This window comes from Emydura macquarii, unplaced genomic scaffold (assembly GCF_026122565.2).
Source record: "Emydura macquarii macquarii isolate MOO-44397 ecotype Brisbane River unplaced genomic scaffold, CSIRO-AGI_Emac_v2 contig_2768, whole genome shotgun sequence".
NCBI classification, from domain to species: domain Eukaryota; kingdom Metazoa; phylum Chordata; order Testudines; family Chelidae; genus Emydura; species Emydura macquarii.
Genome location: NW_027132905.1, coordinates 48895871 through 48920008, shown reverse-complemented (window position 1 = coordinate 48920008; position 24138 = coordinate 48895871). Strand labels below are relative to the sequence as shown.

Below are 24138 nucleotides of genomic sequence, written 5' to 3'. Positions count from 1 at the left end.
GTTCAGAGAGGGAGCTCTCTTCCTGGGCGGGTGGGGAGTCACAGGGCCGCTGTTCTAAGAGCCTTCCCTTTGGCAGGTCTCTTTGTCTACCCACTGGACGAGTACACCACCGTCGTGGGGTTCGAAGCTGTTGTTTCCAGGCGGGCTGTGACAGTGCAGATCAAAGACAAAGCCAAACTAGATGACTGTTATTTCGACTGCTGCAGTGTCCCCAGTGGACGAGCCCAGGATGGAGGCGGTAAGGAGGCCCTGGTGATTTTAATGGGCTAGGGGAGGGGCGGTCGGGGGAAGAGGAATTGCAGAGAGGCTGTCGGTTATGCGTGCTCGCGACATGGTGTCAGGAGCACTTGTGCCGAACAGAAGAGGGCTGGTCACTTCGGGGACTGGAAAAGCCATTGCAGGCCATCTGCCACCTGCAGCAAAAGATCGGAAAATCAGGGTGACGCCCGTTATTTTTAAAGGCTGCTCTAGTGCTCAAAGCTCCAACGTAGGAGTCGAGAAAGACTCATTAACTTCAGTGGGCTTTGGATCAGGCCCTTTCTGAGTCATGATGGGGAGATACGGCAGATCTCCTTCCCCTATCTTAGCCCAGAGCAGAAAGTCTGTGGAAGCCCTTCGAATGCACCTGATGATGCTGGGATGCTGTGGGTTGTCTAGTATTTGATTAACAAATGCCAGGGGCTGGTGCAGGAGGAGGGAGACCTGGACCGTGACATGGCTTCGGAGAGGAGCATTCTCTCTGGCAGCCACCCAGAGCATCTCTCTGGCGTGACCTTCTCTCTGTGCAGGAAGGATCGTGCTGGATGAGGATTTGGAGAGAATCGTTTTCGTGGCCAACCTGGGTGTGATCCCTGCGCTGGAAAGCGTGTCTGTCTTCATCAGCACCTCCTCGGAGCTGCAGACTCTCCCGAGTGGTGCCGTGAGGGTCCTTCTCCCAGCGGTGTGCGTGCCCAAGGTGCCCCAGAGCAGCGTGGAAAGCACCAGCCTCTCTGGATACCAGCTCCGAGCGTAAGGGGGAGCAAAAGGCTCCAAGTGGCTTTGATTTTGAGGCGTGGCCCAGATGCTATGGTGAAGAGGGCTATAGAAATGTCCTCTTCCCTCCAGCAGCCTTCTCTGGAGTAGCCCCCGCCCCTCATAGCTATAACTGCAGGGGGCTGAATGAATGTATGGTTGGGCCTGAATTCCTCCGAAATTATTAGGAGTTGATGGTCAGACCATGAGCCATTGGGACGTTTCTATGAAAACCCATTTTCCCTAGATCAGTGGCCCCCACCATTTCTTATTAGCAGTCTCCCTTGCAACGGACTGGTTGACTGGCACGTCCTCAGCTCCCCTTTTCTGCCCCAGCTGCTCCCTAGTGCCACTCCCTGGCACAGCTGCCACTCTTTAGCCAGCTCCCTGTCAATCTCTCCTTTCCCGTCGTTTATTTCCCTCCTCATCTGTTGATCTGTCTTGCTCTCTTACTCTGTGCCCCACGGGCCAGCCCCTGCTCACCCACCATGCTGCTGGGGATGAGTCCCAGGGGCTGGGATGATGAGCTCTTCTGGTGAGCTGTGGAGAAGAGATGCTCGGGTTGGTGGGTCAGAGCTGCCGCGGGAGCCAGGAAAGTTGCCAGTTGCTTTGCCCTCTGCGGCTGGGGTGTGTTTGCAGTGCAGGGCGTGGGGCAGGTCCAGGATCTGCAGCTTTGACTTGGTGTCATCTCCTCAGCAGAGATAGACATGCCTGCGGAGCTGGGAGCCCGGATCACGCTAACAAGTTCTGTCTGGCCAGGCTGCTGGAGAGCGAAGCAACCAACCCCACTGAGTACGAGTTCAGCTTCCACCTGGAGATACGCGGGCCATGTTTACTCGCAGGTGAGAATGCCAGGGCTGCCCCTGGAAGCTCAGCCTGCTCACAACCACCTCTAAACACGGATAACAACTACCCACATGATGTCAGGTTCAGCGTGTTAACCCTGCCATGAAGCCAGCTGGAGCACCGATGAGCTGGTGGTGCCGTGTTCCTCCCTGCACTGATTGCTATGTCTTCCTGGGGCTGCCCTTCTGCAAATGACACGTCAGGTAGCAGCATTGGGCACCTGGGGGTAGCCAGGAGACCAGGCACGTTAGCATGCACAGACCCTTACTCAATCCTCCTGGTGCCTTTACACCAGGTCCCCCTGTTCCCCCCTCCAACTCTCTTTGCTTTCCCCCTCTGGCCCTCTGAAACCCAGCTCCCTCAGAATCCCAGCTTCCCGAACAGCTTCTCCTCCCACCTCACGCCAGCATCGCCTCCCTCTTTCCCGTGCAGGCGTTGAAAGTCCAACCCACGAGATCCGAGCAGACGCCGACCCCTCTGCCCGCTCCGCAAAGAGCATCGTGATCACGCTGGCCAACAAACACACTTTTGACCGACCGGTGGAAATATTAATCCATCCGAGCGGTAGGTGGCCTTTGCTTTCTGTCGGCCGTTCGCCCCCTTCCCGGGGATCCGTCCCGTTCCATTGTCTGGGAAGCATGGGGCGTTAGCTCTGTCTTTGCACTTTTGAGGTAAATGCCCCTTGCGTGCGGTAAATGGACCTACTAGGATGTGCCCACTGCTGTCCCACGGGCCCCGGGTGCCAGCCATTAATGCTGCAGCCTCCCAGTACTGTGGCTCTGTATCTCTTGCAAGCAGAAGTCTAAAGCTGTTCTCTGCTTGCCCTTCTGAACTTCCAGAGCCTCATATGCCTCATGTCTTGATGGAAGAGGGTGACATGACCCCTACAGAGTATGAGCAACACCTGAAGGGGAGAAATGACTTCATTAAAGGGATGAAGAAGGACCCCAGCGCTGAGAAAAAGGTGAGAAGAAAAAGGAGTTGACCAGCAGCCCACGGTCCCACAGCGAGAGGCTATCAGCGCTGGCAGTGGAACCCAGGAATCCTAGCTTCTGCTCTCATGCTGTTGTCAACGGTCTCCCTCACACGTCCTGTGCCTTATTATGACACTGTTCTGTGTTGTTGTTATGATTGTTCATTACATGTAAGACGTGTTGACAATTTTCTTGTAGGTCTTACCTTTCCTTTGTGATGAGATGCAATGATTAGAGCCTCATCTCTAATACACTGCAGGCATCGCCTGTAAATCCATTCTGAGTGCAGCAGGTGGAAGGATACGAACCTCCCACGCTGCTGCTCAGATGCCTGCCTGATTATTTTGTGTCTTTAACCTGTCAAATTATCCAGTGGGTGTCTGACTCCAGAGCCATTTTCCAATATGAATCCCACCTGCACGCCTAGAGGGAATGGAGGAGTGATCACACTGGGAATAAGGCAGCTAAATATGAATGGCGCCAAGGCAAAGATCTGGCTACACAGAACTCTCCATCCTCTGTACGCATGGCTTAGTCCCTAACGGAGGAGGCACTGAGTCCAGTGTCCTGGGTAGATTACAGGCGAGAATTGCCGCTGCTGAGAGCGTGACATGGAGCACCTCTTCACTTAAACGAATTAACATGGATACTTCAGCCGCAGTTGGTAATTAATTTCCCTTCTTCATTTTGTCATGCAAATGGTTTGGATGCTCATTAGCCGGCAGGATTATGAAGACAACTGTGCTCTGGAATCAGCTGGAAGCTGACGTGATCCGAGGAGTTTATTGTAATTGGAGGATGGTGAAGGGAGTGGGGGGAAGATAGAGGATAGATGAAATACCTTCCCCAGCTAAGGCAGAGCAGCTCAGGCTGAGGGTTTTCCTGCACTGCAACATAAGCCTGGGCTCTGACTCAGGCTCAAGCTCTAGCCCTTCTGTCTACACACAAATCTCTTGGACTCAGGCTCAGACCCAAGGTCCTACGACCCTAGAAGGGTGGAGGGTCCTAGCTGATGTGAAGGTGGGGGGATCCCAGGTTCAATCCCTATTGTTTTGCAGTGTAGACGCAACACCTCTCCAGGTGTGGGGTTCCTGGAATCCACCAAAAGTATCCTACCATTCTATGGGCGGCGTCCTTTTGTCCTCTCTCTCCCACGAATTGCCAGTCGACTCCAGGGAAATGGAAGCCTCCCACCCTTCTTCTAGTACAGCAGCTCAGCATTTAACCCTTCCATTTTATTCTGACTTCTGAACTGCAAACACACCTTGGGAGAACCTTCGGCATTTGCAATGGATACCGACCAGAAGAAATCCTGCACAAAAGGTGCTGCACCTGGACCCGGGAGCACAGCCCAGTTTTGGTTAGTCTCTGGGGCGAGGCCAGCAAAACGACTGATTTGAGTAAGAGCATCAGGAGTGACTATGCATACCTACAAATAGGGAAGAAGCTGGCAGTGCTGGAAATTTACCAGACCAGTGACCAGTGCAGGGTATGGATTAAGTGGCTTAAGCCTGAGTATCTGAAAACCAGGGACCTGCCACCACTGTGCCTCTGGCACTTTGCTGACATCGTGCCTGTTTTATGATGAGTCTGATCATGTGCTGGGGACTGCATCGAGCACCAAAGCCACTGGCGGTGCATGATGACTTGGTCAGCTGAGAGGGCACCTGCTAGCCCCAGAAGCCAGCGTGGGAGTCGATGGGAGCCAGCAGCCGGCACTGAGTGTACTGGTTCAGCAGCCCCTCACTGTCATCGGCCCATTCAGGGGGAAATGGCTCACCTCGGACGTTACAAAGACTGCGAAGAGCGCAGCAAGATAAAGTGATGCAGGCAGCGTTGATGACACTGGAATTCAAATGGGTCTGTAGACATCTCCAGCGGGATTTCAATCTGCCTAATGCATTCCACGACCATTCTACACCTGCTGAGAGTGGAATTAAACCTTCTTTTGCCAGGGATCCTGAGATCAGGGCATGGTTTCAAAAGCCAAGGCGAAAGGGGGAACGCGGGATCCTCCAGAATAACAGTGGGGACAGTGACTCCATCTATGACAATGTCATGTGGTGGGAATGATGTCTCAGTGTGTCCATGAATGTAGACTACCAATTGGCAAAAAAAAAAAACCCCAAACCCTGGCACCATGAACTTTTCCAGTGCCGGCAACACTGACATTCATGAATAGCTCCCTCTGTGGTCCATGTGGGCCTGCATACCAGTGGAGTAGTACTTTTGTGGTGTATTACTTGTGTTCCTTGAGGAGGGCAAAGTTTGGGCACATGAGTCCCATCAATGGCTCTGGTGCAGTTTGGAAACCGCATTCTCTCAAAGCCAGCATTTACTTCAGGGATATCTTCTATGCCGGCCTTCTTGGGGGTAAACCACACGCCGGATTACCTCAGAAACCTCTGCCATCATTTGACCCACTGTCGACTTCTCAATAGCAAACTGGTTGACAATGGACCTGTAGCAGTGTTGGGTAGTGAACTTCCAGATGGTTATAGCAACCCACTTCGGCCCAGCATAGCCACCCTCCAACCAGTGTCTTTGCACTGGAGGGTCAGGGGAATCTGCTCACAAAGCTGCAGAAATATAGCTTTCTTCATGTGAACGTTCAGGATCCACTGCTGGTTATCCCAGGCCTGCACAATGATGTCTGTGTCCATCTGTCTGTGCTTGTGGCCCTGCTCCAGAAGGGCCAGTCTATGTAAGGGGCATCAGTGGCTGTACCAAGTATCATGAACAGCATCAGCCAGTTTGGATCTGCTGTGTCTGCATCCTCCCCCTCCGGCTCTGTCATTAGCTGGGTCAGGTGCCTTCCATGGGTCAGAAAACACCACTGAACTGCCCAGCAGCATCTCCGGGAGGCTCTGCCCACCTCCTGAAACAGTAGCAATAGCCCAAGCAAGAGACGTGCTTGAAATGACCCTTCTGCCGTGTCGCTTGGTCTGGGAGCGCGCAGACCAAAAGGACGACTCAGCAGGATGTGTTGGAGGGCGGTTCAAACTTCCGGTAACGTGCAGCGTGGACAGTCAAGTTTTCCCATGGTGCACCACAAACAAAGGGCTAGAGTGGCCACCTTTTGGCAGGGCGCTAAGAAGTCTGGGATACAACTGGAGCCGCGTACAGGGGTTGGCACTCAGTGTAGATACTCAAGCCCGGGTTCTCAAACCCAGCATCTGCTGTCTCGAGTGCCACTAGCCCTGGGCAGTGTCAACAGTCCCTCAGTGTCCTTGAGTGCCTCCTGGCACCCTCCCCACAGAACAGTCGAGTGCATAGGGCACTGGATTTAGACTCAGGGCATCTTGGTTCAATTCCCTGCTCAGCCATAGGCTTCTTACTTACCTTGGGCAAGTCACTTACCCTCCCTCATGCCTGATCTCCCCATCTGCAGAACGGGGGTAATGCTTGCCTATGTCACACGGGTGCCCGGAAGAAAAGTGTTACAGGATCTGCTTTTGTGGCGGCCCAATGGGGCACTATTCCCCCTGCCACGGAGCCTCTGACAGTTGATTGTCACTTCTCATGGGTCCGGTGCAGTGGTGCTTTAGTTCTCTGGCTAAGGCCCACGTGAGTCCCCCATTCAGGGTAGTAAAGTCCAAAGACAAAATGAATCTGTCATGGATGGTTTAGACACAACAAATCCTGCATCTTGGCAGGGGTTAGACCAGATGGCCCTTGGGGTCCTGTCTAATCCTATGAATGCAATGAACCCAAAAACATAATCTGAGGAACCTTCAGCAGGTCCCACCCTCCTACTCAGGGCACGTCTTCATGCAGCCAGTTCCTTTTATTCAGTTTTCCTAGGACTGGTCATCCCATCCACAGGGGACTCATCCAGGCAGCTAGCTGTCTCCAGCTCTTGGCTGAAGCCAGGCTCCCCTGGTGAGGTCCTCAGATCCAAGGGTGTTAGTACAGTCCGTATAAAGCTAGATAGCAATTACCAATGGCCCATTTAATCTGTTTTCTGACCTAGGCCACTGCCGGATGCTTCGGAGGAAAGTTAAACAATGTGACATTATAAGAGGGTGGGGGGCAAAATGACTTCCCAACCCTTGCTAGCCAGTGAGCAGTTTATACGCTTGAAGCATGAGAGTCGACAGCCCTGGTGCTCTCCCTCCTGAGTTCCTTTCTTGCTTGTTGCAGACGGAAATCATCAGGAAACGTCTGAACAAGGACATCCCTCACCACCCTGTGATCATGCTGAATTTCTGCCCTGACCTGAGAACCGTCCAGCCAGACCTCAGGAAAACCCAGGGGGAGTTTATATTTCTCATAGACCGCAGTGGGAGCATGAGCGGCATGAACATCAGCCTCGTCAAGGTACCGCAAGGGGTAAAACACAACTGCCGGGGAACTGGCAGAGCATTAAACTCTGGTTAAATATTAGAGAGCAAAAGGGTGTCTTTAAATGCCGATGAACCATCTTTGCCCATCTCTCTGGGCTTTCTGGGTGTCATGGGATGTTCCTTCTATGGAGGGAACAAAGCAAAAGCAGTTTTATTTTCAGTGTCTCACTGGTTTGCGTGTAGTGTTTCCTTAAGCCATTCTCCCTCGGTCTGGTCAGGTTTCACAGCCTAAACAGAGGGTTGGGACAGGTCAGGATTTTGATGGAAGACCCGCAAAGAAACTCAAGACACTGCAGGAAGTGGTTGGCCCTGGTCACTCCATAGGTAACTGGCTTTGACCAAAGCCCATGGAAGTCAATGGGAGTCTTTCCTTTGTCTTTGATGAGCTTTGGATCAGTCCCTATGGGCTCAGTCCTGAAAACCTTACTCACGTGAGTAGGCCCAGTGAGTTCATTGGGGCTTATTATATGAATATGGCTCACAGGATTGGGCCCCGTGATAGCCAAGATGACTATTTAGTTCTTGGGGGGTCCCATTAAGTGCTTTGCTGAATCAGGGGCTTAGAGATGTAGCAAAAATGCCACCCCCTCAGGAGTGAAATAATAGAGGACAGGCAGTAAGACAGGTGGCTTGGGTGCGACTGGCAAATATTCTTCCTTTGGGCTGGATTCAATGCCAGCTTCTCCCAGCAGCTTCGGGGAGATCTACTCGGTTGGCAGGGGTGTGCATGGCAGTTTGTGTAGACAAACCCGTGCTAGGTGTGCTCTTGTTAGCTTGCGAACCGTAGAAGTGATGCTGCTGCACTGCAGGCTTCGGCGCCAGCTGTACGAGCGAGTAGAGACCTGGCGGGGCAGAGGTGTGAGGAGCTGGGGGTTCAGGTACTTTGTGCAGCCCATGCTGAAGCCCGGGCTTCTATCTTTAGCAAGCTAGCTCGAGTACAGTGAGCACCGGTATGTCTGCACACGCTGCAATTCACCTGCTCCGGCTGCAGTGTAAACATACCCTGAAAAGGGTGTAAAGAGTCTGGCTGTGTACCACTGTCTGGTATAACTGTACAGGCCAGGACAGAGCCAGATTTCCCTCCTAGAACCCCCTACACCCATCGAAGGGGAAATCACTCTGGTCAGCATTTAATTATTCTTGTCCATGCCTAATGCACTTCAGAGGCCAGGTCTGAGTCCAGCGTTTGCCAGCTGGCCCTGGCAGGTCTCAGCGAGCAGCTGCAGTTTTGGGAGAGGCAGCCCTGAGTAGATTTCCTTCTGGACTCTCTGGGCTCAGTTCACCCCAGCAGATTACATTTTCCTGAGCCAGTAGGGGCTGCTACATCCCCTGTTCCCGGCGAGGGCAGATGGGTTTTGCAAAGCCACCCTTCCTCTAGAGTTTCTGCCAGGAAAACAGCTTTAAATTGCAGGTGGGTGCCTAGCTGGCAGAGAACACCTGGGAGATCCACTGCACTAGCTAATCCAGGTGTCCTGACCGCACCCTTTCCTCCCACAGTGCCCCCCATGTCTGGGGCTGAGCTGGGTGGATGGCAATCCCTATCCCTGCAGGAGCTCGGTCCTGGGCACTGGTGCATCCCCTGGTGGGCATAGCCTCTGCCTCTGGGACTTGCACCTGAGGCCCACCAGCAGGAGCCCTGCATTTTCCAAATCTCACCATTGCCAAGCTGACTCTTGTTTCCATGGGAACAGGATTAGGACAGTCCCCAGCCGCGGAGAGTGAGAGCTCTGCCTGCTGTGTGCTGGCGGTTGGCAGAGGTCTGGAAGGGCTGGTTTGTACGGGCCACCTGCAGAGAGCAGGAGCCCATGGGCCACTAAATCTTATGTACGCATGTGCGTGGGCATGTGCGTGAACATGCGTGTTTGTGTGTTCATGCGTGTTTGTGGGTGCACGTGGGCACGTGTGAATGGAAAAGAAATAGACATGCATCACCACATTCCAAATCCCCTTCGTCATTCTTTAAAAAGCAAGCAGTCCCGTTCTGCCAGGCACTAGCACGTCTCCCGCCCTTGCAAGTGTGAGACCCACAGGCCTCCTAGGAAACAGAGCTGACTGCAAGTCTCGGTGTGAGTTACTGTTCCCTTGGATGGTGTCGCCCAAGGGCGACATTAGCAGCTCTGACATCTCAGAGATGAAAGATTACTTCACCGATGTGCAAGGAAACACTGCTCTTCCCCAGCCTGATAGTCATTAGGAACTTCTGTTCCACACTGTGTGTGTTTCTGACTCAGAGGAGTAGTTTCTAGTGGTCAGAATACAGGGATGGGAGCCAGAATACCTAGATTTTATTCCCAGCTCAGCTACTGATTCACTGAGTGGACGTGGGTAAGTCACTTATCTACCTGCGCCTCAGTTTATCCACCTGCAAAAGGGGATAATATCTACTTCCAGTGTTTTAGGCAAAATTAATTAATATCTAGTTATAATTTATTTTATTTTTGACACTAGCATCTAGAATCTCCATTTGAATTCAGGGCTCCATTGTGTCAGGTGCGGTACATACACAAAGAGCTCACAATCTAAATAGACAGGACAGACAAAGGGTGGGAGGAAGGAAGGATTATTATCCCCATTTTACAGATGGGGAACTGAAACACAGAGAGATTAAGTGATTCGCCCAAGGATACACCCATATCTCCTGAGGCCTAATACAGGTCCTTAACCTTGAGATCCACTGTCCTATATAAATGTGAAAGTTTATTGTTATTTAGTAACTAAAATAATCTGTGCCCACCTTTGCATAGCATGGTGAGATCTATGGATGAGATCTGCTATAAACGAGATCGGTGTTGTGCAATGTTATTTAATATATAACCTCGAGCTGTGGGTTCATTAATTCTCACAAGCTAAGCCACGTCAAACCTGGTCATTATGTGCATGTGAGACAACAAAAACGATTGCAGGCTGCTGCAGGAAGCTGTGTAAATTACACTCATGTTACAAACCCACTGACTGCAAACTTACAATATTTCATCACTTGCACCTATTTTCTGACATACAGTGCTCCATGTGTAACCCTACCACACCAGTTACATCAATGCTGAATTTAACCCATTAGTCTTTATAGCTTGGATTTTTAAAGGAATCCAAGGGAATTAGGCATTCTGGATTTATGTGCCTAACTCCCTTAAACTCCTTTGAAAATCCTAGCCTACAAGAGTGGCTTTCTGGGGGTGCAATTCATCCTGGCAGCACACTGGGAACTGTCTCTGGTACTGAAATGGGACTGCTCATGAAGGCTTTGGGTTCTGGCTGGCAATTTAACTAGCATGGTATGAAATGCCCTTGAAGATCTTCACTCGTGTGGCAATCCTGAATGGAAGAAGGGAATTTGCTAGCCCACCCTACCCCTTCTATTTCTAAAGAAAAGGAGAGTCCACCTTTCAGTGCAATGTATCTTGAGAAAAACAGTCTCTTGTTTTCTCCTGGCTTCTCTCATTTGCAAATGTGTTAATGCAGTTGCTGCTTTTAATGTATTTTGGGTGGCTTGAACTTGATTGAATAACATTTGCGTTGTCATCAGCTTGGACTATACATTGCACAGAATGAACTTGAAGGCGTTAGAAAGCGGAAGTGGAGCTGTGCAATATGAAGGCAGTGCTATCTGTAGATTGAAATGAATAGATAGGGAATAACTGGGTGCCTGTGCTGTGTGTGTGTGGAATCAAAAGGGGTGTGTGGGATTCAGTTTGGGAAAGAAGGGAAGCCCAGACTAAAATGTTAAAGGGGAAAATTCAATGCTTTTAATTTCCTGCTGCTGGTTTCATTCGGGTGCTCCTGGTCTAATGCAGCTACCCGCATTTCAAAACCACTGTATACAGAGCAGTGTGACGGTGTCAACGCATATGCATTGGCAAAAATAGAATAATAAGCAGATATTGACGTCTCTTGAGGTAAACATCTAGGTTTATTGATCCGTGAGATAAATATTGAGTGCAGAAGAACTGAAATCAATATTTACCTCAAGGAGCAATAAATGAAACATGAAGCCAGTATTTGTAACACACATTTTGAATGGCTTCATTAGAAATATCTGGACATCTATTTTTGAAAACTACTTCTAAAAAAGATCAAATTCAAGATCCTGGGGGGGGGGGGGGGGGGGGAAAAAACCTCCATTGAACCTTTCAGGAAGCAGCAATTTGAATATATGTTCTCTCACTCACTTGGAAGTGAATAACAGCTTTCCCTAACTCGTCTGCAGCCAGTCAAAATGCACACATGTACGCAGGAATCTCAGTATTGTTTACCTCTTAGAGAATTTCCAATACAAACTTACTGACTTGTCACATGACTGGTTTCAGACAGTTATGAGCCAGGGTTTGCTTTCCGTGTGTAACAGTACAGGGCCCCGGCCCCCACTGATGTCAGATCTGAGTTCCAGACCTGGATGCTTTGCGGCTGTGAGGCACTGTTTGTATGAGTGAATTGGAGGTGGCCATGAAGCTAGAGTGGTGCTGTCAACTTGTGGTCAATAAAGTTCTCATGAGACTTTAAGGATCTGATCCAAAGCCTCGTGGAGTTTTTCCATGGACTCCATTGGGTTTTGGATCAAGCCCGAAGAGCTGAAGTGTTTAACTCTGGTGCTGGGGGCAAATTGCAGTTGAGCAGTTACAGTCTGATCATCTAAAACTTCCCTTCATTTGGATGTGGTTTGTTTTTAATGTCCTGGCCCTTGAGGTCATCTAGTCCATGCCTCTGCCAATGCGAAAGAGAGGAGGCTTTCCCATTACCTTTGACCATGGAAGCTATTTTCTTAGGGCTGGATCTCGGGTTTCTGCTGCCCAAGGCAAACTGAAAAATGTCTGATCTCTTCGGCATATAAACACACAACACTAAGCCACTCAAGAACAGCACAAATCATTGACCTGCACTTGGCTTTTAACCATTCTCTTCTTCACAACTCTGACTGTTTATGCTGTTTCTGTAAGCTCAGGAAATCCATCTCTACTGTCTCCCATTTGATAAGCAGCTGCTTTCATCCTGGAGTATTCCATTCCCACCATGGATGATGTGAGATCAATTACAATTCTGTTCTCTGATAAAAAGAACCACTTCAGAATAGAAAGTTAAAGAGAAATTTTCAGGCTAAAAAGCATTCATTGAAAAATCAAGCATCTTTACCTGTGTTGATATTCACATCTTGCATCATTCAAACCGAAAGAAAGCAAAAAAAAATCCAAAAATCAAATGGATTTTTTCAATATTTATACTGTTTTGTTTAATTTTTGCACTCTGCTCAGTTTGAGCAAGAAAACACACTAGACAGTTCCTCACACACTACACACAGCTGCATTGTTTGGTTGCAAACATAAAGAAGAGTTCTATCCAAAATTGTTTACATTGATTTTTTTTTAAGTTCATAAAAACAATTCTATTAAAGTTCTATAAAGCTTTTTTTATTAAACCCATCCCCCAAAATTTTACATTTGGGGATGCGTACTACCCAGCTCTGTCCTATTGAGGAGCTTTTGGGGAAGAGAATAGCACTCAGTGTTTTCTTAATGTGTGAATCATGTAATGCAAACTAGAGAAATGTGGTCTAGATGAAATTACTATAAAGTGGGTGCGCATCTGGCTGAAAGACTATACTCAAAGCGTAGTTATCAATGGGTCACTGTCAAACTGGGAAGGCTTATCTAGTGAGGTCCCACAGGGGTCAGTCCTGGGTCTGGTACGATGCAAGATTTTCATGAATGACTTGAATAATGGAGTGGAAAGAACGGTTATAAAATTTGAGGATAACACTAAGTTGGGAGACAAGCACTTTGGAAATAGAATTAGAATTTAAAATGACCTTGGCAAATTAGAGAAATGGTCTGAAATCAACAAAATGAAATTGGACAAAGTGCTTCACTTAGGAAGGAAAAATCAAATACATGACTGCAAAATGGGAAATAACTGGCTAGGTGGCAGTACTGCTGAAAAAGATCTGGGGGTTATAGTGGATCGCAAATTGAATGAGCCAACAAGGTGATGCAGTTGCAAACCAGGCTAATATCATTCTGGGGTGTGTTAGCAGAAGTGCTGTATGTCAGACACGGGAGGTAATTGCCCCCCCTCTGCTCGGCACCGGTGAGGCCTCAGCGGGAGTACTGTGTCCAGTTCTGGGTGCCACACTTCAGGAAAGATGTGGACAAATTAAAAGAGACCCCAGAAGAGAGCAACAAAAATGATAAACAGTTTAAAAAACCTGACCTCTGAGGAAAGGTTAAAAAATCTCGGCATGAGAACAGAAGACGGAGGTGGGACCTGATAACAGTTTTCACATATGTTCAGGGCTGTTATAAAGAGGTTGGTGATCAATTGTTCTCCGTGTCCACTGAAGGTAGGAGGAAAAAGTAACGGGCTTAATCTGCAGCAAGGGAGATTTAGGTTAGCAATTAGGAAAAGCTTTCTAACTCCAAGGGTCGTGAAGCTCTGGAATAGGCTTCCAAGGGAGGATGGGGAATCCCATCACTGGAGGTTTATAGGAACAGGTTGGACAAACTCCTGTCAGGGAGGGTCTAGGCTTACTTGGTCCGGCTGGACTTGACCACACAAGGTCTCTTCCAGCCTTTCATTTCTGGGATTCTAGGGAACAAGCGGTGTCATTCTGTTGTGTTATTTAATTGCATGCGGCCAAATTCAGGGCAGTGGTGACGTTCAAATGTAGAAGGACGGCCAGGGGGGTAAGGCTGCTGATGATAAAGCTTAGGCCGCCAATCAGATATCAGGCTTCCTGACATGTGTTCACTTATTCTTTCTTCCATGCTCACAGGACGCCCTGCTGGTCATACTCAAGAGCCTGGCACCGGCATGCCTCTTCAACATCATTGGATTTGGGTCGACCTTTAAGACCCTGTTTCCTTCCAGTCAAACTTACTGTGAGGTGGGTGAAGGCATTTCTGAACTCACTGGCACTCACAGAAGAGGGTGGCGCATGCTGCCTTTGCAGGATGGTATCAGGCAACACGCTGCTGGCGGTGCCAGCCACGCCCTGGCCCAGCACCATCTCTTCAGGGAGCCTGGTTGTGTAGCTCGCTCACTGCAGGCTCTGCCCTGCTGTGTGAAACAGCTGCACCCACCACTAGCCACAACCTTCGGTCTTGTTCTGAAGTCCAGGTTCCTTCACTCTGCCTGCCAGGCTCACACGGACTCACGCAGGGGTGCTAATCTCCCAGATCCATCCACACCGGGTATAGTGGCCGCTTACATGAATCCCGGGGACTTATTCTGAGGGGACAGAAGTGCTGAGACACCTGACGCCCTTTCTTTGTGGCCAAGATGGTGGCCTGTGTTTGGAGGGTCTGAGTTTCCATCACGTGGCTTTTAGGAACCCACCTTTCCTGGATTCTCTCTACACTGGCGATGCTGATGGCAGCACCCCAGGCTGTTCCTGAATGAGCTAATGCGCTGTAGCATGTGAGAAGGCCAGAACGATCAGAAACCTCCTTAAGAGGAGGAAAGGGCTGATGCTGCCGACTTCATCGACCCATCCCCCTTCTCCAGCAGGTGCCATGCCTTTATGCCACTGAGCCATTGCCACGCTCCCCTGCCAGCTGTTTACCTGAAGAGCACCACATGTCCTCTTGCAGCCCAGCGTCTGGCAGGGAGGGGGTTGCACGCCATACAGCATCAGACACTGAAAAATTGGCTCTAACCTTTCCATAAAAAGGCTACTGTATGAGCCAGTCATTCATGCCTATAACTTAACGGGCATGAGTCTGTGTTACCTCCTGATGCCACCCTCATCTAAGACAAATCCATAGCTTTGGGCTGAACAACACTAGGGCAGAGTGTTTTTTACGGTGTGTGATCCACAGGTAATGGATAGCAGGCAACACAAAAATGCAGATGAAGTCCTGTGTGTATCTTGCACGGCCCTAGACGCACCCTGCTACCACCAAAGCTCCCATGCACTGACTTCCACTTTTCTTGCATTCACCCGCACACACTTAGTGCAGGACTTTCACCGCTGGGCCTGCGCACGCCCATGTACTGCTGTCAGTATGCACCAGTCAATTACCTCGATTGCTATTATTCTTGTTGTTTACACAAGCACCTGCTACGTGCTAGGCTCTTTCCAAACACTGAAGGAGAGACCCTGCCCTATGGAGCTCACTGTGTAAGGACATGCCCACAATGGTCTAGCCAATGACAAGTGCCCTGATACCCAGAGTGAAATGACTCCCTTGCAGAGGGGCAACACACTGCCCAGGCACCAGCCCCATTTCAACCCTAAAAATCAAGCTTAAGTGGGATTTCTATGTCGCATATGCCTTGTGCTGCCCCCTGTGCGGGTCTAATTTCACTTGCAGAGAATAGCTTCTGACGCATGGGGTGCATGCCTTTTACAGAGCCTTGGAGGTTAGAGCAGGTGACCTGCGGTTGAGAAGATGCGGGTTGTGTTCCCGCCTCTCCCACTGACTCGCTGTCTGACCCGCAGCAAGTCCCGTCTCTCTGGGCCCCCGTTTCCCTCAGCTGTTAAAATGGGGGTGGAGTGATCTTGTAAAGTGCTTTGGCATCCGCAGATGTAAAGTGGCATCTCGGTGCTCAGCATCAGTCACCAGATTTACCAGAATGACTCTAGCTTGTGGGGATCTTCTGCTTCCTCTGAAGGAGAGTCTGGCTATTGCGTGTGAGAGCATCAAGAAGATCCGGGCAGATATGGGCGGCACCAACATCTTATCCCCTTTAAAGTGGATCATCCGGCAGCCCATCCACAGGGGCCAGCCACGCCTGCTCTTCCTGCTGACCGATGGCGCTGTTAGCAACACCGGGAAGGTCATTGAGCTGGTGCGGAACCAATCCTTCTCCACCAGGTATGGATACCGCTGGGAGTCCCTGGCATATGGGCAAAAAACCAGCATGCAGGGGACTTGCAGCGTGCAATGCCAGCAGCGGGCCTCCACTTTACATTTCACAGTCATCCTGAAAGGTGCTGAGCACTTGATTTCTGTCCCTCCCTCCATCCCTCTCTCATCACAGCTGGTCATTTCCATGTGCTCAGTGGCAAAGTTCCCATGGACATCAGTGGGAGCAGAAGTGAGACCAGTGATTCCCTGCTCTTCACTAGCCAGCCAGGCCTGTGACCATCCATGCCCAAGCCCCTGATGCAGAGGGCCTTGCTCGCACCCATGGTTTTTCCTGTGTAGTTGATGCCAGCTGTTGATCGCAGGCTTCAGCCAGAAGCAGACGTGCACACACAGAAAAAGTCACTTTGGCAGAAGTGCTGGGGAGGTCACAAAAGCAGCCCTGGCCCCTTGACTGCTCTTTCCTTGAGAAAGTTTATTTTAATCCCGGGCAGAGCTAATCACCGGTACTGACCGCAGGACTCAGCTGGGAAAACAGCAGAGCCGGCACCACAGCAGCTGTTTGCATTCAGAGAGGGAGCGAGCTGCGGCTAAAGCCAGCAAGAGGAGGTAGATTGGGGGGGGGGGGTGTCCCATCCCAGATGCCCAGCAAGCCCTCGTCCCTTTGGGGGCCACCAACCAGAGGCTGCTTATTGGGAGAAGGAAGAGGTGGCTTCCCTGTCTAGCATTTCACCCCCTTGGGCCAGGGCTGAGCAGCTGAGGTGAAACATTTCAAACCTGGCCGGCCAGATGCACGCTGAGGCACCTGGCTGGAGGCTGATTTCAGGGGGCCTGAGCTCCCGCAGCTCCCGCTGAAGTCAAGGGGAGCTGGGGCTGGTCACTGCCTTTGAAAGTCAGGCTAGGACATTGCCCAGCATTAGCTGGAGGGTGGGGGATTGATCTGGCCGCCCCCAATTCCAGACCCCTCTCCCCTGACCTGTATCCTGCATCTCCATCCTTTCCCAGGTGCTACAGCTTTGGCATCGGACAGAGCGCCTGCCGGAGGCTGGTGCACGGGCTGGCGGCTGTGTCCAAGGGGAGCGCGGAGTTCCTGGCGGAGGGCGAGAGATTGCAGCCTAAAGTAATGCTACACAGGATCCCTTCCCTGTTCCCACGTCCGGCTTTTACTCGTGGGGGTGTGGCAAAGCGTGAAGTCGGTCTGGATAGCTGCCCCGAAGCACCCCAGCAGAGCTGGGCTGGGGCCAGGGACCAGCCGCCCCATCAAGATCCTTCACGTAGAGGGTCTGGGCTGGGTCTGGCATAAAAACTAGGCACAAAGGCGGGTGGGTTATTTGACAGACCTGCAGCTGAGCAGGTGGGTGACGGCAGGGGAGCACTGAAGCGCTTTGTGCCAGCCGGCTGGCAGCCAGTGGGGCCAGGAACTGAGACTAACGCCGGGTGCTTTTCACCCCGGGAGAGCAGAATATACGCTGGGCACTTCCCTAATGATGCGCCGGCGGAAAGGAGGAGGGGCTGACGGGCGAAGCACACGGGCGACAGGCGTGCTAGCGCCCGTGCCCGTCACGCTGACCGGGATTGGCTCCTGGTTCCCTTTGCGCCCTGCTTTGTCTAGATTCGCCTGTTGTCGTTAGCGTTGGGGCTAATGACACTGACCTTCTTTGTGAAGTGTTGGAGGCCTAAAGATGAATCATTAGTCAATGACAAGCTCTTGGGGAAGGGCCCATCTTTTTGTCCTCTGTTTGTTCGGTACCTAGCATGGGGGGTTCCGGGTCCAGGAATAAGGCTCCTGGGCGCTACCACGACACAAATAAATAACAAACAGGAGGAGGGTGCGACCTCAGAGGCCAGGGAGTCACCGGCCCGATCCACTGACACAACGTGAGGAGGTGGTTTGTAGCAGGACATGGGCTCATCTCTTCCTTGGTGCCTCACGTCTCCAGAGGAAAGCCGGAGGCAAAGCTCCCACTGGTGAGACCAGAGATTTGTTCCCCTTCCCCAGCTAGCCAGGCACCTTCCAATCCAGCCCTACCCACCCCACCCTCTTTCTTTATCTTTGGCCAGGGCAGATCACGGAGAGGAAAGGTGCGAGGGGTTTTCATTCATACCAAGGGGTGGATCCTTTTTAGCAGGATTTTAGAATTTGAATGTGAAGGAGAAAAGGCTCCAGGTTTAGCACTGGAGTTTTACACCACAGTGGGTTGTTAGGATACACCAAAGGAGAGCTGCCCTGTGCTGATGAGGGCATCTCCAGCATTGTATGAGACCAGCAGTGCCAGGCCCTGCTTTCTGTCTGAGAGGTTCCGGCTGGGCAGATAAATCCTAGGGGGGATTCAGAATTGCCTCTTTCTTAGGTGTAACCAACAGGACAAACCTGTGTGTCGCCATGTTGCAGTCCATCAGCACACCATAGCGTGGCAACACTGCAACACCCTGGGCTCACATTGAACCAAGGGGACATTCCCTAAAGGACAGAGGCCCCGTCTGCTATTTTGTACCGTGATTTTTGCACTCACAGAACACACTGCAGATGCAAAGCCTGATTGGCCCCCCCAGCCCCAGTGCAGGGGCAGCAAGCCAGGTGTGAATTTTGCAGGCCCAGACAGGCTCCCAGAAGCAGGGAACCATCGTGACCAGCACAGCATTGCAGTGATGTTTCTCAGGCCCCGACTTAGACTGCGGCCCCAGTTACCATCCCGCAAACATGGCTTGCGGGGAGCAGGATCAGGACGATCTTGACACACCAGCACGGAGCCATTGGACCTAGTCTCCCCACCCTACCTTCATTCTCCTGAACTGAGATTCCTAGAGATCTCTCTGGATTCAAACAACAACATGTCAGTTTCCCCGGGGAACAGATTTGTCACATTTTAATGATCCTCTCAGCTCATTTAGGGAGGCAGGCGGTGGGCACAAGCTGCTCTTGGCACAATTCCCTGCTCTGGCATTGGCTCACCAACGTCTGCGCAGAGTGTGGGCGAGCAGAGCTGGATGAAAAAGCGTCTTCATGTCAGGCTCATTGGCGAGAAAGAGCTTGTGTGCAGGGAGGAACGGAAGCGTGAGGCCCGACAGGGTTCCTGGCTGCAAACTTAGCGGTGGTAGTAGACACAGACCAAAACAGAGGACTTGGCATCACGGCAGCTAATTAGCTATGAAGTCAAACTCCCCCGTTTTGCTCAGCCCAGCCATCTGCAGGTTCCCGGGGGATAAGGAAGTGGAATCACTGCACAATAGTTTTGCTGGTTACACTGACTTTAACACAGGCTGGGCAGCAGTCAGAGGTTTTGCTGTCGGGCTCCCATGCTCCCTGCGTCTGTAACTTTCACTCCATAGAGTTGCACCGCAAAGTTCATTAGTCACTGTCCTCACTTTTCCCACCTCCTGGTTACATTCCTAGCCCACTGGCAGCATGTTTGAAGGCCTGCGCCCGTCTGTCTCCTACACCATTTACACTCCAAATGGGTGTTACGGCTCCTTTGTCAGCCTCCTCTCCTCTGCTTTCATTCTCATTCTCTAGGGATTTGTCTACACTGAAATCATGGGGCGGGCGGGGGGTGCGGGGGGAAGGAGAGGGTTGCTGCTTGGCTAAACACACCCGAGTTAGCTTGGGCGGATAGCGCATGCTGGAGCCTGTGCTGCTGCAGCTTCCCTCGCTCTGGTGCCAGAGCTAGCTAGATTAAAGCTAGCTCTGGTATGTCTAGATGAGCTGCAGCCACGCGCCATGATGCAGTGTAGACATACCTTATGCAGCCTTATGCGTTTTCCCACCTGGCCTCTCTGGCACAGAACACTCAGCTCTCCTCAGCAACAGTCCTCGGGACTGTAGGATTCACTGCCTTCTGCTTAAGGCCCAGATCCACCCTTCTGTGCGTGTTAACCTGACACACTCACGGCTAGTCCAGCCTAGCCCTGGGACCAGAAACACCCGCTGTAATGCCTGTTTTACGTAAAGGGCCCGATCCTGCTCCCCCTACAACACGTGAAGCGCTTACAGAGGCAGAAAAGCCCAAGCGTCTGTGGTATAAATTAAACTCAAAGACAGAGAAGGCTGTTTTTATGGGGCCATCAATACAGGCCTGGCTTGTTATGTGGGATCTGAGGCATCAATTAATGGCCCCATCAAACACGTCCTGGTGTGTCTTACAGATCCTGCACTATGGACGTTGAACCATAGAGAGTGTTTAAAATGCTCCATATATGACTCTCTTTTCAACTTCTCTCTGCACCCTGGAAAACAGTCCCTACTGGCAAAGCGGCAATGGATGGAGTGCTTCTCGATAGATTGCCTACAATACAGACAATGCTATTGGCCTGCTATTGGCACCGGCTGGTGTAAATTGGCGTAACTCAATAGAAGGCAGGGGGGCTACATTGATTTACACAGAGCAATGCCAACTGACACCAGCTGGCCCAGTGATGTTGCTACCCTTGATCTCTGCGTGTGCGTGGGAGAAGGGTTCTCTGTCCTTGGAAAGCCTTGACAATATGGAGTTGCATTGATTCAGCGCGCAGGGATCTCGTGGAGCCTTCACTGGAGGATTGTTTGGAAAGCCCCATGGAGAGCTGTATGGAAAGGCAAGCGTGTCTCAAGGTTGGGAAGATTGGGAAGGGACGGTGCGGCGCTAGAGCACACTCCACAGTGTGTGTGTGTGTGTATGATTTGTGCCTATGCAGAGCAGGGATCCACCTGCCATCCAAGGTACCAGAGCATTATCCTGCAGCCCAGGCTTCTGCTGAATTTCACACTGAGGATTTTCTGAAATTCACCCAGTGTTGGTTTCGTTGCCCCTGGTGTAGGGACTTGGCTGGGCAAAAGGGAGCTTGGCTGGAGTGTAGAGGGCTGTTGGTAGGTGGCATGACTTGGAGAAGCCTCAGGGATGCTCCAAGTTGCTTTCATGGACCAGACTAGTAGCGTGGTAGCATGATCCACCTGCACGCCCTGCCAAGGGGTTTGGAATGCTGGAGACAGGTGTCAGAGTAACACAGGCAGGTAGCAGGTGAGTTCCAGGGGATCACAGAGCCCTCACACTCTGCTCTGGCATCTCATCCCCCCACGGGGCAGGAGGGGATGTTTTTCCTGCCAAAATTAGTCTGCCCAATCGGCCAGATGTTTAAAGGGAGGATTCTTGCCACTTTCCCCTGAAGCAGCATGCATAAGATGCAGGCACGAGACAAAAGCAGCTGGGCCATTGGCCTCTCCTTGTGTGCTCAACCTGTTCTGTCAGCTAACATCAAGCCATCACATTGTGATGGGCTCTGGGGAAGGTCACTAGGTTACTCTGAAATCCAGGTGGGCAGGTATGTCTATCTTCACTGTGCAACACACTCACACACCCTGGCATGTTCATGCTCCGACATACTCCCCCCTCGGTGCATGCTGACACACTCAAGCATCCATGCACGCCCATGCTCACCCCACCCGTTCACTACACCCTCCCCCCTGCTGTTTGCCAGTCCCCATGTGTTTTGTGCTCTGTCCTGCCAGATGATCAAGTCTCTGAAGAAAGCTATGGCACCCGTCCTGAGTGATGTAACCGTGGAGTGGGTCTTTCCTGAAACCACTGAGGTCTTGATCTCCCCAGTCAGTGCCAGCTGCCTTTTCCCTGGTGACCGGCTGGTAGGGTACGGCATAGTCTGTGACACGTCCCTGTACATCTCCAACCCCAGATCTGTAAGTAACCCTCTGCCACAACATTTCCCAGCCACGCGGACAGTGTGCACGCGCATCTGCATTTGCACGTTTGTTTGTGAATTTCTTTGCGCGTGCGTGCGCATTGTGTGTGTGAATACGTGTGCATGTGTGAGTGTGCAATGGGTGTGGGTGTGTGCATGCATGTATGCGGGTGTGGTGGGGAAGCCCGTCACGTACTCTATTATTCCTCTCTGGAGTGCAGACTCTCCTCTCTCAGATATGAGTCGCAGAGTGACTGGATGTGTGTGGCAGAGGGCGCTCGATCAGCAGCAGTTCCTATCTTTGTAGCCACAGACTGGTTGCAGGGAGGCGAGACAGGGCATGGGTCAATGAGGCACTAGACACTGGGCTAACAAGGTTTTTTATAAAAGGGCCTGGGGAGAACGTACAGGTTGCTGAGACTGCCAGTTCCATGCACCTCCTGCCCTTTCCAGACCCAGCAGGCGGGAGCGGATGCAGCATTCCAGTCCAATTCCTCTCTTTTCCTTTCTCCCGCAGGACAAGAGGCGGCGCTACAGCATGATGCATTCCCAGGAGTCAGGCAGTTCCGTTTTCTTTCACTCCCAGGAAGAGGGAGCTGGTTCCGACAGCTGGAGCTACCCCAAGGACTGCGAGGGGGCGTTCCCGTCAGAGCAGACCCCTGATCTCCTGGTGGTTGGCGAAGAACCAGGGAGAGAGTCTGACCCAGATACTGGTCAGTGTCTTCTTGTCCTGATAGTGTCACTCACTCCTCTTCCTGATCATTGCCTCTAGCAACTGGTTTGTTGCTTTCCGATAACATCCCGTCAGTTGTATCTCTGCAAACTGACAGGGGTCTCTGGAGAAGCGGCAAGAAATCCCCCAAGACTCAGAGAATCCATTTAGCGTGGATGTTTTATCCAAACATGTCTGGGAATCGAACTGGGACCCCATTGGGAATAGGCTTCCCCTGAGATTTGCAGCACATTCTGGGCTTTGGCCCAGGATTATTCTTGCAATGTTTACGCTCTCGCTAGGAGCCAAAACCGTCTGCACCAAAAGGGTTCCTGGGCTCTTGGTGATCCTCTGAAAGGTTCGGTTCAGGATAAGTTCCAATTCCAGGTGTAAGGTCTGACTGACCCCGTCCCACTACTAGGCAGCCAGATTAGTGTATTCCTCTGGGGACATCACAGGTCATGTTTCTTCCACAAAGGGAGGAAGAGGGGCTGGATTAGGGAACTGGGAACCAGGACCCTTTGGTTCTCTATTCCTGGATCTGCCACGGACTCTGCATGGGACCATGTGCCAGTCACTTTGCCTCTCCACGCCTCACGTTCCCCATCAGCAGAATGGGGAGAATGACGTGCAGCTCTCCGGCTAGACGGTCTCATACTTGCAAGATCGTCACTTCACTTAACCGCCATTAAAGTCCCACTCGACAGTTAGGTGAGATGAGTCTGTGGGAGATGTAAAGCCAAGGTCCTGTCCGCGAGGACACTCCTTTTCTCAGGGGTAAGGGTGTTAATCTGGTCGCCCCGGTCAAATTACAATGGTGTTTTGCATGTCACGGCCGGGTTCCCTCTCGGGAAGGGCCACATTTCAGTCCTGGGCGCAGGGATCTCAGAATGCAACAGGGATCCTTCAGGATGAAAGTTGCTCTATCAGTGTAAGTCCAATCATGGACTAGATTCCTAAACTTGGTCCCGTCAAGGCCTGGGGCACCCCCACATGAGCTGTGTGGAGGATTCTTTTCCCTTGGGGCTCTGAAACACAAATATCTCCATTGTCCTTTCCCCTCCCTGGTTTACATCCCTCACATTCAAGGTTCATCTTCTTAGCAGAGCCAGGGGCAATTCTCTTTGGACCCGGGGGAGAGCGATCTGGCTGGGCTCTCTGCCTTACAGAAGAAGGGGGCTCCTGCTCTCTGTTGCCTGAGACAAGGGACTGGCATTGGCTGGTGTCGCTAACCAACTCTTCCTTTTCACAGGGCTGGACCCTAAATCCTCCTTGCGGCGGAGGGTGTACAGCGCCAATCAGATCGCCGACCACGAGCCTTTCAAGAGGGTCCCCACGGCCAGCGATCCGAGCGCAGCCCTGGGGAAGAACCCCCTTCGCAAAGCCCACATACAGGATCTGTGCCAGCTCAGCCCAGAGCCGCAGCCTTGGCTAGCGGATTTCCAGGTAAGGGCCAATGCCAGGCCTCGACAGTGGGATACGCCAGCCGGGACCTCACCAAGGTATCCTTGCTCTGCTGCCCCTCTCGTGCCAGCGCAGCCTGGGCCTGGCTTTCTAACTCGGACGGGCTCGTTCAGGAGCACGTGGCAGCGTCACTGTCCCAGGGTCCCGTTACAACACGGGGTGTATCTTCTACACCAGGTGCCATTTCCTGGCACTGGAGCCTGGAGATTCAGGAGTTACTTCCTAGCCCCAGTCTCCAGCCCAGAAGCTGTAGGGTATGAGCTTTTCCTATCCTTCTCACCCCACGTACTCAGTGGGGAAAGCTCAGGGCCATCTCCTTT

The 24138-nt window shown here is 51.6% G+C and overlaps 1 protein-coding gene across 1 annotated transcript in view; it reads left to right on the top strand.

Annotated features, from left to right (window-relative positions):
* The window catches only part of VWA5B1 (von Willebrand factor A domain containing 5B1), a 63407-nt gene that overhangs the window by 14031 nt on the left and 25238 nt on the right, over positions 1-24138 (top strand). The window contains exons 3-14 of the mRNA XM_067567505.1: positions 77-238; positions 789-1008; positions 1711-1853; positions 2290-2421; positions 2697-2821; positions 6975-7151; positions 13938-14048; positions 15779-15981; positions 16978-17092; positions 21455-21640; positions 22160-22355; positions 23607-23800. Of these exons, the coding sequence (XP_067423606.1) occupies positions 77-238; positions 789-1008; positions 1711-1853; positions 2290-2421; positions 2697-2821; positions 6975-7151; positions 13938-14048; positions 15779-15981; positions 16978-17092; positions 21455-21640; positions 22160-22355; positions 23607-23800 (1964 nt within the window). The remainder of the gene's footprint in view (positions 1-76; positions 239-788; positions 1009-1710; positions 1854-2289; positions 2422-2696; positions 2822-6974; positions 7152-13937; positions 14049-15778; positions 15982-16977; positions 17093-21454; positions 21641-22159; positions 22356-23606; positions 23801-24138) is intronic.